Source organism: Drosophila suzukii, chromosome 3 (genome assembly GCF_043229965.1).
Source record: "Drosophila suzukii chromosome 3, CBGP_Dsuzu_IsoJpt1.0, whole genome shotgun sequence".
Taxonomy (NCBI): domain Eukaryota; kingdom Metazoa; phylum Arthropoda; class Insecta; order Diptera; family Drosophilidae; genus Drosophila; species Drosophila suzukii.
Window position 1 is genome coordinate 52,929,380 of NC_092082.1, and position 12,063 is coordinate 52,941,442.

The 12,063-nt window shown below is 37.6% G+C and overlaps 1 protein-coding gene and 1 long non-coding RNA gene across 13 annotated transcripts; one reads left to right on the forward strand and one right to left on the reverse strand.

Annotated features, from left to right (window-relative positions):
- Positions 1-3,630: 3,630 nt before the first annotated feature.
- LOC139352944 (uncharacterized) lies at positions 3,631-9,081 on the reverse strand. Of its 8 annotated transcripts, none has more exons than XM_070995803.1 (5): positions 9,026-9,081; positions 5,470-5,568; positions 5,020-5,411; positions 4,793-4,965; positions 3,631-4,738 (listed from the first exon to the last, which is right to left on the reverse strand). In XM_070995803.1, exons 3-5 carry the CDS (start codon positions 5,367-5,369, stop codon positions 4,218-4,220), a joined length of 1,044 nt encoding a protein of 347 aa, XP_070851904.1. In that variant the 5' UTR covers positions 5,370-5,411; positions 5,470-5,568; positions 9,026-9,081; the 3' UTR covers positions 3,631-4,217. The 8 variants fall into 8 exon arrangements, with proteins under 8 accessions (XP_070851904.1, XP_070851908.1, XP_070851903.1 ...); XM_070995807.1 differs by having other exon boundaries at positions 5,020-5,387; positions 8,891-9,074; XM_070995802.1 differs by having other exon boundaries at positions 8,891-9,073.
- LOC139352945 (uncharacterized) lies at positions 8,535-10,440 on the forward strand. 5 transcript variants are annotated; one of them, XR_011604005.1, is made up of 4 exons: positions 8,535-8,551; positions 9,770-9,809; positions 9,886-9,967; positions 10,036-10,440. It is a non-coding gene; the product is annotated as an uncharacterized lncRNA (long non-coding RNA). The 5 variants fall into 5 exon arrangements; XR_011604002.1 differs by lacking the exon at positions 8,535-8,551 and adding an exon at positions 9,394-9,486; XR_011604006.1 differs by lacking the exon at positions 8,535-8,551 and adding an exon at positions 9,493-9,680 and having other exon boundaries at positions 9,891-9,967.
- The last annotated feature ends 1,623 nt before the right edge of the window (positions 10,441-12,063 follow it).

Below are 12,063 nucleotides of genomic sequence, written 5' to 3' on the forward strand. Positions count from 1 at the left end.
AAATGTATTAGTCTTGTCAATACCTATCGATTGACCCAAAAAAATTTTGCTACGCCCACTCTAACGCCCACAAACCTCCTAAGAAAAAAAGCTATGACGTCAGAGCCAGACAATGCGAAATGTTTTTACGCGTGTATGTGTGTGTATGTAAATAGTTGCCGGCCGAACTTAGCGGCAAAGAATAAAGCACTGCCGGCGCTCAGAGAGAGCAAAGTGCGCGGCTAACTTATTCTATTGCTTCTTACGCAGCGCAAGTTTGTTTCAGCAATGTGCCACGCCCACAAGCCGCCCAAGCCTGTGGCGCCCACAATTTTCATGCTAGATAAAAAATTTTAACTGAAATGTATTGGTGTCGTCAATACCTATCGATTGATCCAAATAGAGCCACGCCCACTCTAACGTCCATAACGCTTAAATCTGTCTACCGCCGGTAGGTGGCGCATTTCAATCTCGCTTTCTGCTTGCATATCTCCATTTCTCTTTGGTCCCATTATCTGAGTAACGGGTATCGAGGTACTCGACTATAGCGTTCTTCCTTGTTTATTAATAAAGCAAACAAAACTAATAACATTACCTTGAAATCCATTTGCTATGTAAGCAAACAAACATAAAATTGTGGCTGAGTGCAGTCCCGTTATAAAGTACCTCCTGTTTTTCACCAAGATTAAACTAAAATAGTGCCCTGTTGGGGCGGGGTAGGTAAAACCCAAGAACCAAGGGTACGAAAAACACGGGTGTACTTTGGGGTTTTTTCGCGACGTTCGTGAGTGCTTATTGTGACACTTGGAAAATATTGTTCGGAGCGGGTATCTTGAAAAGATCATGTACTCTGGAAACTTGCGCTGAATAGGGCGAAATTGATTGTGGAAACAGTTGTGAGCGCTTGATTTATCCCTGAGCTGATGGTTTCCTGCAAAGAAATTGGAGCACAACTGCTTTTCTTGGTCATAGGCTGAACGATCATTTACCGTCATTTGGAGGAAGCGTGAACATAAACGAACGGGGTGGATCTTCCTTCTACGTACCAATTCTAACCAGAGCGCTGAAGGAATGAGCCGGCGGTGCCAGGCGAAAAATGAGATCCATCCAGTGTGGAAGGGGATGGGTCGATCAATCTTCAATCCTTTTCCATGATACTCTCTCCCCACTGCGATCACAAAAAAAATGTTTTCCGCGGGGATTTTTTTCCTTTTTTTTCGACAACTGGTGAAAGAAATGATAGATAGTGTTGGGAAAACAAACTTGGTGCGAAAGATACAGCTGGTATCAACAGGACGCTTACGCTAATTTTAGGCCAACCCCTGTGAGAACAAACAAACGTCGTTGCGCACACCTTCTGAAAGGTATAACGGTCGGGACCTACTTATTGGATTCTCTTAGTCTGAAAGAGGAAGAGAGGCAGAATGTCAAGGATATGACCACTTTCAACACCTCCGCCGAAGGCTGCGTCGTTAAAATCGGGACTCTCGGAACCAAAAAGGGCCGGTGTAACTCCCACCGTCAGAAAACCAAGGCGAAATCTTTAGCCACCGGGGGAATCTCCTACCGACGAACTTTAAAAAACCCGAGCCATTAATGCTGAAAAGACACACAGATCACCACCCCTTGCAACTGCAAGAGACTGCAGAAACTTTCTAAAAACATGGGGATAGCAGCGGCTACGAGAAAAAGGAGTATAACTAGCAAACAACGCCAGAGACAGAAATACCCCCAGTAAACTTGCTTGGTGGCTTGGAGGGAATGAGAGCGACCCCAAAAAGGCCTTGAAAACAAAGGACCGGCCTAGGTGAGTCCCCGCCGAATAAGTGGCGATAAAATGAATGGTAAGCTGACAGGCATGAACTGGCAGTCGAGCCCAACAAGAAGGCTAAATGGAATCCTGCTTGGAAGGGGAAAAACAGGGCCAGCAAAAGACTACGTATGACGCCATATTGGTGGCTAGTGTGGATGGTAAATCCTGCGCGGAGCCCCTTAAGGCGGTAAAAGAATACTTAACGTTGAGCCACGTCACCGAAGATGTTAAAACAATCAACAAGACGGTTAACGAAAAAAAGAACCTGGCCACAGTGCAAAGGAGGTAAAAGGTCAGTCGGCGAGGGCCTTGACGGAACAAACCAGACTCAAAATCTTGAAACTCTACGAGGAAATAACAAAGGAAGAGATTTTGCAGCTATACATTTTGCCGAAGTGGTTTCAAAATGTGCCGTTCATAATCTTAAGGAAATTAAATCTAATTAATCAAGTCCCCCAATTTTTTCGTATTCCACTTTGTCTCTTGTGACGTCATGGCCTCGCAGCAAGAGGACCCCAGTTCCAGTCCTACTGGAGCAAGTGAAACGAAAGTCTTTTTTTGTTGTAATATTCATTTACTAATAATACTAGAATACTAGAGATATGCAAGCGGCAAAGCGAGATTGAAATGCGCCACGTGTACATTTTACACGTCTTTGGAGTGAATGATTCCAAAGGGCCTATGAATGTTTTCATAAAGGATTCTAGTCTCAGATGTCTCTGAAAAACCTGCAGATCAACCTACACCATTCTAAAGCAGCCACGTCTGCAATCATTCCTTTTTCAGGAACCCTCTGGATATCTGGGTGTATCTGGACTGGGCGCCACAACCTACCACCTGTGCACTGCTGACTGTGCACCTCTAAGAATCTGCTCAGCTAATATGGTTGATGACCACCAAACAGCGTCGCCAAAAGGGTGCTGGGTCATGTCACCAATGAAAGCGAGATGGATTTACACCGCGGTCATACGCCCGATACTGCTTTATGCTGAATCGATCTAGTAAAACGCAACGTCACACAGGGAATTCTTAATCCAGATAAGACGAGTGGTGCCACGGTATGGTTGAAGCCTGTCAGAGGAAACAGATTAATGAACCCCTGTCGATTACCTCACAACCTCCTTCCGCACTCTTACTCCCTCTCAAAAGGAGTGGAGTGCAGGACCACCAGGAACCCACCTATCTACTCAAATCTATACCGATAGATCGAACGGCTATCATACAGAGACTTTTTAATATCGCGAGCGTTGTGGCCACAACGGATGCCAAAGCGCTCCAGAGAACTCATCACCCTCCATATAATAAAATGCGGCAAAGCCATTAGAGTCCTTACGGGTCACAGGACTGCCGGTGCTCAGTTGCACTACTATTGATACCCCATAACGATTTCTGTAAAACATCTACTGCCACTGACCAGCTCTATGTGGTTGTAGATTGTAATACTTTGGCTCATTTTTCTTAACAGACATCTCAGATCTTTTTACAGTGTCCCCAAAACGAATTGTCAGCTTAATTTAAAGGTTAGGCCGGCAATCCGTCATATCATCCATCTAGGATCCTCTTGCGACACAGCTGATCGAAACAACTATCCGAAACAGCTTACCAACACCTTACATTCAAACATAAAAAAAACCCATATTCTGTGACATAACGTGCAACTTTGAATTAAAATAACAGCTTCGCGGCAGATCGGGGCACTCCTTGTAGGGGACTTAAGTACATGCGTATAGAATAAAAATAAATCGTTACGTTATAAAAAACGTAAAGTTTCACAAGTTTTAATAAATTTTTTTTCCTGTGAATATAAAAACAATATTTAAAAAAAAGTTTCAAAATGGTTAAGAATTCGAATTTATTATTCGTATTTTCAAAATGTTTTTTGATTATTTTTATTGTAAAAATTATTATTAAAGTTTTAACATTGGCTTCACATTGTGAGGTTTTTATAAGATAGACCATAATTCTATCCCTCCCTAATGCGGACATTACTTTTGCTACATATGCACCATATTGTGCATCTCCAAAATCTGTATTTAGAATGTATCTTCTCTTTTGGGGTCGTTCACCCCAGTGTACGGTTTGCCAAAAATGGTTTCAGTCGGATCGTTATAAATATTTAAATTTTCAAAAACTTCAAAATAATAAAACTATGCTTCCTATTTTAAATTTACTTAATTAATTTTACAATTCTTTTATTTTTTCCAATATTAAATAGTTTTGCCTACTAGTACTTTCGGTAATGCTAACGATTAACCTTTGGGGTGGCCCTGAAAGGGCTCTACAGACTTAGAGCTTTAAGCTTACAGAAACATAAATCTTAAATTAAAAACTCAAATAAGTTGTGTTGTGCATAAATATTATAACAAGGTTCAATGAGCAATAGTTTGATGAATTAACACGTTCTAGGCTTTGATTGTTTCATTTCCTAGATTTTCGTTGCTTTATCTAGCCTTTTAGTTCTTGGAGGGGGGATTGGTGGATTTTCTAATCTAATATCGCCTACATTGCATGGGGTCCTAAGTACATCACATCCAAGAATATTTTTTTTTATAGAATTCCAAGACAACAATTTTTTTTTAAGACTTATAATACATTTGTTACTAGACATTATTTTGTTATTATTCAATATGTACCATATTCCTACGGCAAAAATGAAAAATATCAATACCAGCGAAATAATTATAGTATACTTAAGAGTTTCACTATGATTTATTACTGAATTAGTTTCCGTGGTTGTTGGCCTTCTTTTAGTTTGTGTAGGTGTTGGATATGAGGAACGACTGGGTCCAGTATAAGTACTCCCCTTTTTAGTGATGGCAATATCCGAGCACGAACGAAATTCCTCTTGTGGGCCACACCCAATGGCTCCATTACCATCGCTGCAAATTCCCCAATTATTGCCCGCAACATAACGCCATTGCAGAACACATTGGTCACATGTAAAATCTGTAATACTTTATAGTTACCTTATACATGAAATTGTTTTGTAAGTACGCTTACCAGGTAACCGCGCCTGAATTTCATATATGCGACTTCCATTTCTGGGATAAAAACGAATGTCTAGGTCAGATGGAATTGGCTGAGAGGGACGGCCTTCAAGTATTAGCAATACATTTTGATCTAAGCAAAACTGCTTAGCAATTTGATTTGGGCATATCCGAAACTCAAAATATCTGTAATCATATTTTTGTCATGTTATTGCTAGAAGTGTATTGTTATTTGTTTACCCCATGTGACTAGCAGTTATTTCTACACGAATCTTTATTTTGGATCCAGGCAAATAACTTCGCACTATTAATCCTTGTCCCCATTGACCACCATATTCATGGGGCCGTGGTTCCGGAAGATCCCACGCGTCTCCGCACTCTCCACATTTACCACCGTTTACTTTCCATTGCCGGGTAAACCCACCACAGTAAAGTTCATGGTCATTGTAGTCTGGTGGGGTTTGAAATCCAAATCGCCAAGCGGATGCTCTACTTGGCGGCTCAATCAATCTCCCGTGGCCATTGCAGGACATAAAAGAATACGAAGTAGCAACTAATAAGCCAATGCACCATCCTGTTATAGATCTCATACTTTCTTCCTTGTTTAACTGTGTAAAACGAAAAACTCCAGCCTTATTGAAACATACAGTTAATGTTATTTTAACAAAATTAAAAGTATAAAAAACTTACCAGTACTACCTTTTTTGTTGATACAGTGGCACTTAAAGGAGGGAGTGTGGTTCTAAGTGCTAATCACTAGACATCAGACTTTAGGTTTTTTTTTGTGGTCTAAAAAATATTCAATTTTAGATATTGATAACTAATAGTTATCAAAAAAAAAACTTTTTTCAGAATACACTTAGATCATTTATATTTAATTTTTCATTTATTATAATATATTAAGCCTCCGCAAAAAACACTTTAAGAATAGTAGAAATACTATTTACAGCTAACGTAATATATAACGTAATCAGCAATCAATCCTGCTAAACGCCTCCAGCTAACAAAACAGCTGTATGTATATATGAATATATCTCCATCCCTCTCCGCGCACCCTCTTGAATCTGCGGATTATTTATTATTGTTTGGTTATAACTTTTTAATGCATGGTCTGACTTGAATAATTTTTGAAAGGAAGACGTGTATTGATAATAAAAACAGAAAAACATTTACATATTTCAAAATATTAACAAATGTGGTCGCTAGACGGCTTTTAACGTTAAGGGAATACTTTTTTTGGGTGAATCAATAGGTATTCCAGACCCAAATACATTCCAGTTGAATTTTTATTTAGTGTGTAGAAATTTAGTCCGTTAAATTTGATATAAATATTTAAAACGTTTTAATATTACCATTTTTAAAAAATTCGTATGGTATTTTTTACTCAAGAAGTAAAAACAGGAAAGAACGCTATAGTCGAGTACCTCGACTATCAGATACCCGTTACTCAGCTATAGGGTCCAAAGGGAAATCGAGATTTGCAAGCAGCAAAGCGAGATTAAAATTCGCCACCTACCCGCGATCTCAATATATGGTTATGTGGGCGGTACACAGATTTAAGCGTTGTGGGCGTTAGAGTGGGCGTGGCAAATTTTTTTTTGATCGATAGGTATTGATGAGAACAGTACATTTCAGTTAAAAGTTTTGTTCTAGCATCAAAACTGTAGGAGCCGCAGTTTTGGGCGGCACCTTGGCACCTTGCTGAAACAAACTTGCGCTGCATAAGAAGCTCAGGAATCTGCATGCCAAATCTCAATAGCCTAGCTCTTATAGTTTCCGAGATCTCAGCGTTCATCCGGACGTACAGACAGACGGACATGGCTAGATCGATTCGGCTAGTGATCCTTTTTTTGTTTCTTGGACGTTGATGCACTATGGTCAGTACAAACAAGTGGCCCTACGACACCAAGCAATGCTTGTTACGTGTGGAGCCCTTCACCGTTTTTGGCGAGTAAACAAAATCGCGGACAAACAAAAAGACAATGTAACAATCAAAATACGAATAGATAAAATACATCAAGTAAAACTACAATAATTAGTTACTAGGTAGGATAGTATTATTGATTTAAAGATAGGAAGTGAGTCGGTAGTAGATATTAGGTGATATAGTCTATTATAATCATTGCAAAGTACTCTAAAAGGTTCATGCATTGCATAATTAGAGATACAGTGATTTAATACTAAGGAAATACAGTTTCTAGTGAATCTATTTGGCACATTAAAATGCAGGCGACCCAGTAACTCGGGACTCTCTACATCACCATGAATAGGATTTCTAATAAACGTTATACCAAGCATAATTCTACGGTTAGCTATCGATGGTAAGTTAATTAGAAGTAGTCTACTAGAGTAGGATGGTAGTATTAGGCTTGTACCCCAGTTAAGTCTCCGTAAGGGAAATATTAAGAAGTTTTTTTGCACAGACTCAATCCAGGGTATATGCACCCCATATTGGGGGCTGCAAACAGGAGCGCAGTACTCAAGAATTGGTCGGACTAATGAAATAAACAAGGTCTTTGTGACATAGGGATCATCGATTTCCTTTGACCACCTTTTGATAAATGCAAGCACGCCCCTGGCTTTATGTACCATAGTAGTAATGTTATCAAAAAATTTAAGTTTAGGATCCATATAGACTCCAAGGTCGTCAGCATGCGTAATCCTATCTAACGCACAACCACTCAAAGTATAAGTTGAGTAGTGGGGGCTGGCACGAAAAAGGTCATTAGTTTACACTTAGAACCATTTAAATTCAATTTATTATTCATGCACAATGTTTGAAATGCACTTAGATCCGATTGTAAAGCTAAAATTTGTGCGATCAAGAATATATATACTTTATGGGGTCGGAAACGCTACCTTCTACCTGTTACATACTTTCCGACGAATCTAGTATACCCTTTTATTCTACAAGTAACGGATATTATTATGTAGTCGGATATTTTTCGCTTTAGAAAGAAAGACTTGGTGCATTCTATTTGAGTAATTAAAAGGGAAGCATCCATTTAAATTGTTGTGCATTGATCTTAGTTTAAAGAACATAAATAAAGGTGTTTTATGGGTTCCGTTAGCCGAAAGTGGATGATGAAATGTTTTGTACGAATAAAAGTTATACACAGGGCTGTACACAGGGTTATACACAGCTCTTAAAGGTACATATACAAATAAACAAATAAAACGCATTTTTGAAACATATGCCCACTCATTTTTAAGGAGCGTTGCCCAAGGATTCGGAGGACCCGGACAAATGTTTAAGGTGGGCGATAACCAATGTAAAAAGCAAATTAACGAAACATAGAACTAGGCTTAACATTAGTTGTCTTTTAACAGAAAACCTTAATATCACTTTTTAATTTAAATGAATTAAAAAGTTAATAAAAATGTATGTCCTTTAAACACAACTGATTTCACATGGGACGTGTCACCGGCGGTTGACAGGCCGTACTACAAATGAGTATAAGGAACAAGTGAAATCCCGAGGGGCTTCGAAAAATTTGTATGAAAAACTTTGAAAACCTTTGTATGCAAGAAGCTTAAATATTTTTATGAAGCGGGCGGAACGAAAACATATTAGAAAGTGTATTTATTTAGTCGGTTGTACAATTATTTTTCGTCACAAAATTGTGTATCAGAACTTTTGTATGTCCCATACCTCGTTAAGAGGTGTTTTTGCTCGATACTTTATACGGTCAGAAAAAATTCCTTCCACCTGTTACATATTTTCCAACGATTCTTATATACCCTTTTAATCTTCGATTAAGGGGTGTTAACGGTAAATTCTTTACAACTGTTCAGGCCCTTTTGATTTTTTCGTTTCCTCGATTGCTATCGCAATGCTGCATTTTTTCGTGTAAATATTTAACATTTTCGTCGTCATTATGTATCATGATCGTTCGCAGAACAAACTTGATCACTAATCAGTAATCTGTTATTATGTTGTTCTGCTGATTTCTACTATTTTGACATAAGAAATGTACATTATAATTGTTATCATGTTCACCGGGTGGGTACTTTTTTTTAAAGTCTCCGATAAAAGGGTCGCAGAAGAAGAGCTTCTGATATTATTAAAACATTTTTTTTTATATTACTAAGCAAAGATTATAAAATATACCAATTTATATAAGCTTAAAATATTCCATAATTTTAAGAAATCATGAAAAAGTGCTTGCTTTTGGGCCAATATTCCACAATTCGAAGCTTGAACTCATACAAAACTTTCATTTGTTCCTTATAATTGAAAACCAACTTTTTACAAAATATGTGCGGAGCTTGTATTTCTTATTTTCGACTGAATACTTAAGTCAACCAATCGTGTTTTGTATGTCTTAAATATTTTGTAGTGGCGTATCTCGAAAGTTTCTGAGAGGACAAAACATCTTTTCTTTTAACTGAAATTATAGTTTGTTACAACGTTTTACATTTACGTTTAATTACCTATTACCAAATGGTGCTATTAAAATACGTATATCACTTATTTATATTTATATACTGATGCTATATTAAAAATATTTATATAATCATGCAATTAGTTAAACCGATCTGAGTTAATTTTTTTAAGGGAATATCAAAACAGTGTCATTGCATTACGTCGCCCACTCATAACGCTTTAAGCTTAAGAAACTGGTTTAAGGAAGCTCAGTTGGACGCCGTCTTTTCCTTATGCGTTATTCCACGGCACTGTTCGGCATATTCATTAGAGCATTCTTTGTAGGCTTATAATGAGATTTATATATTTAACATTTACTTGAATTTGTTTGGATAAGAAGTCATGATCACTTTAGCATTTAAACGGAAATCTTAAACTTTATGATTCAAATTACTTTAATGTTCAAATAATGTGTCAAATAAAATAGTGTGTTCTGTACGACTCTAAAAATTTTTTTGTAGACTGTACAAAGCTTGTAAATGTTTTTAATTTTATTATCTACCACAATAATTTTTTCAAAGTCCTTTCAACTAATTTTAATTTGTGGTTTTTACTTTTCTACAGCCCTGAATTAACCGCAAGAAGCTGATAAAATCAAGAAAAGGTATAACATAAGTTTTTATAGTCGATCCCATTTTTTACTGCAGCTCTAATGAATGAGAAAAATTGTACTTTTTAAGCCTAGTACTCACATTGACGAAAGCCGCAAGCAAACCATAAGAGTGAGCGAGAGGGAAATAGGCAGCTAACGCTTTACGTCGGGTATGTTTTTCACATGTTAACAATTTTGTTAACACTGTAAACTAAAATTTTTCATGTTTTTTACTCAGATAAGCTAAGGAAATAGCAGAAAAAATACTAGATTTCGCGAGTGAATGAGCTTGCGGCGCTGGAGATCGCGCTGGCTTTGTTGGCGAAAAGGAAAAAGGAGAGGAATACCAAAGCAATACCAGAACTGGCAAGCAGTTTTGCCTGAACAGTTGTAAAGAATTTAACGTTAACACCCGTTACTTGAAGATTAAAAGGGTCGATTAAAATCGTTGGAAAATATGGAAGAAAGGTGGAAGAAAGTTTTTCTGACCGTATAAAGTATCAAGCAAAAACACCTCTTAACGAGGTAAGGCCTCGTGACGATCGCACATTCAACATACAAAAGTTCTGTTACACAATTTTGTGACGAAAAATGATTGTACATCCGACTAAATAAATACACTTTTTAATATGTTTCGTTTCTACATGTATGTCCTGCTCCCACTTACGTTAAATCGTATAGTCTGAGAAAAAACTGATCTAATGAATGAGCCGAACAATGCCTTGGAATTAACGCATTATAGTGGAGTCAGGCTTTTTAAAAAACTGAATCGGATAACTACAGCTGCAGATATAGATTTTCAAGCAGATGTTGTTAATAAAATTAAATGTAAAGATGTAGTTAAATTTAATCGTTCTTTAGCAAACTAACAAAGTTATAAATAATTTCTTTTTAACCGAGTCCTGATACACGTATTGATCTTTTTACCGAATAGTATACGTAATAAAAATTGATGCAAATCAAAAATGTGAAAAAATATTTTCGTAAAATACGTTCGGTTTGTGAAAGAACGGTCCACATATATAAGATACAATGGTACCTAAAATAAAGTTTGGCTTGGAATACTGATTGGAAAAATATATACTGGGTATTTCCTAAACTGTTGAATTGCTGAATTATTGAATATTGATCACCTGTTCATCAGCTGTTCCATACAAAGCCAACTGTCAAAAATTTTAGCAATTCAACAGCCTCGGGGCTGTTGAACATTTTGTTTAATTGCTGAAAACCAGAGTTGTCGCTGTTCTAGACTAAAATTTAGAGGGTAACTCTGGTCACTTGTAAACATGGAAAAATTGCAATCGTATAAAATATGCAAGTAAAGGATATCTAATAGGATGCTGCCTGTTAGCAGTTCTAATAGGTTAGGTTTTTGGCTTATTTTCGGCATTTTCCTTAATTTTAAACATAATCTTTGGTAAGCACAGCCTGGCAATTTGACAATCAGACAAACAGCAGACATCTTATAATTGAAAATTTATCAGGGAACTTTTAGGGTCGTCCCCTTAATTGCTGAAATTTTCTGTTGAATTTTCAACAATTCAGCAATTCAACAGTTTGGTGAATACCCTGATAATAATAATAAGCCTTATCAAAACGAATGCCGAAAAAACCGCATCCCTTACTCTTTGCTTTTATTGTACAAAAAATATCGGTGACTTTGATGATATAGATAAAAACAGGCTAACAGGGACAGACTAAGTGAAATTATTTTGAAAGATTTTGGGGAAAAGGAAGGTAGTGCGAAATAATGGAAATAGAATCCACATAGAGCAACATTTCGATAAAATAAGTGATGTCACTGTGGATGGCAGTCCACGTAGTGGCGAACGAGAACCCGGAGAGTATGAGAAGGGGACTATTATATATAACAGCAGAATCTCGAGTGGTATACCAACCGAACTTGAACTTGAGCTTTGTGCTGTTTATTGAAGTACGGATTTTAACTAGTACCTGGTTGCGGACTAGCATGAGGATTGGCCTGTTGGCGCTCTTGCGCCTTCGGAAATAGTTTTTTGTCCCTATCCTCCTGGCTTCTTGCAAAAGATGATGCAAAGGTGTACCTTTCATGGTTGGACTCCACTTCTTGAGCCAATGCAAGTGCTGATGGCATGTCCTTCGGCTTTGCCGAGAAGAGGACGTCGGTGAGACTGCGTTTTAGTCCAGATATAAATACGCGGAGGGCATCATCCAGGAATTTTTCGCATAAAACTTGTGCCGCCTAGGCTTCATATGACATAGTTGCCTTATTAGTGAGGAGGGTAAG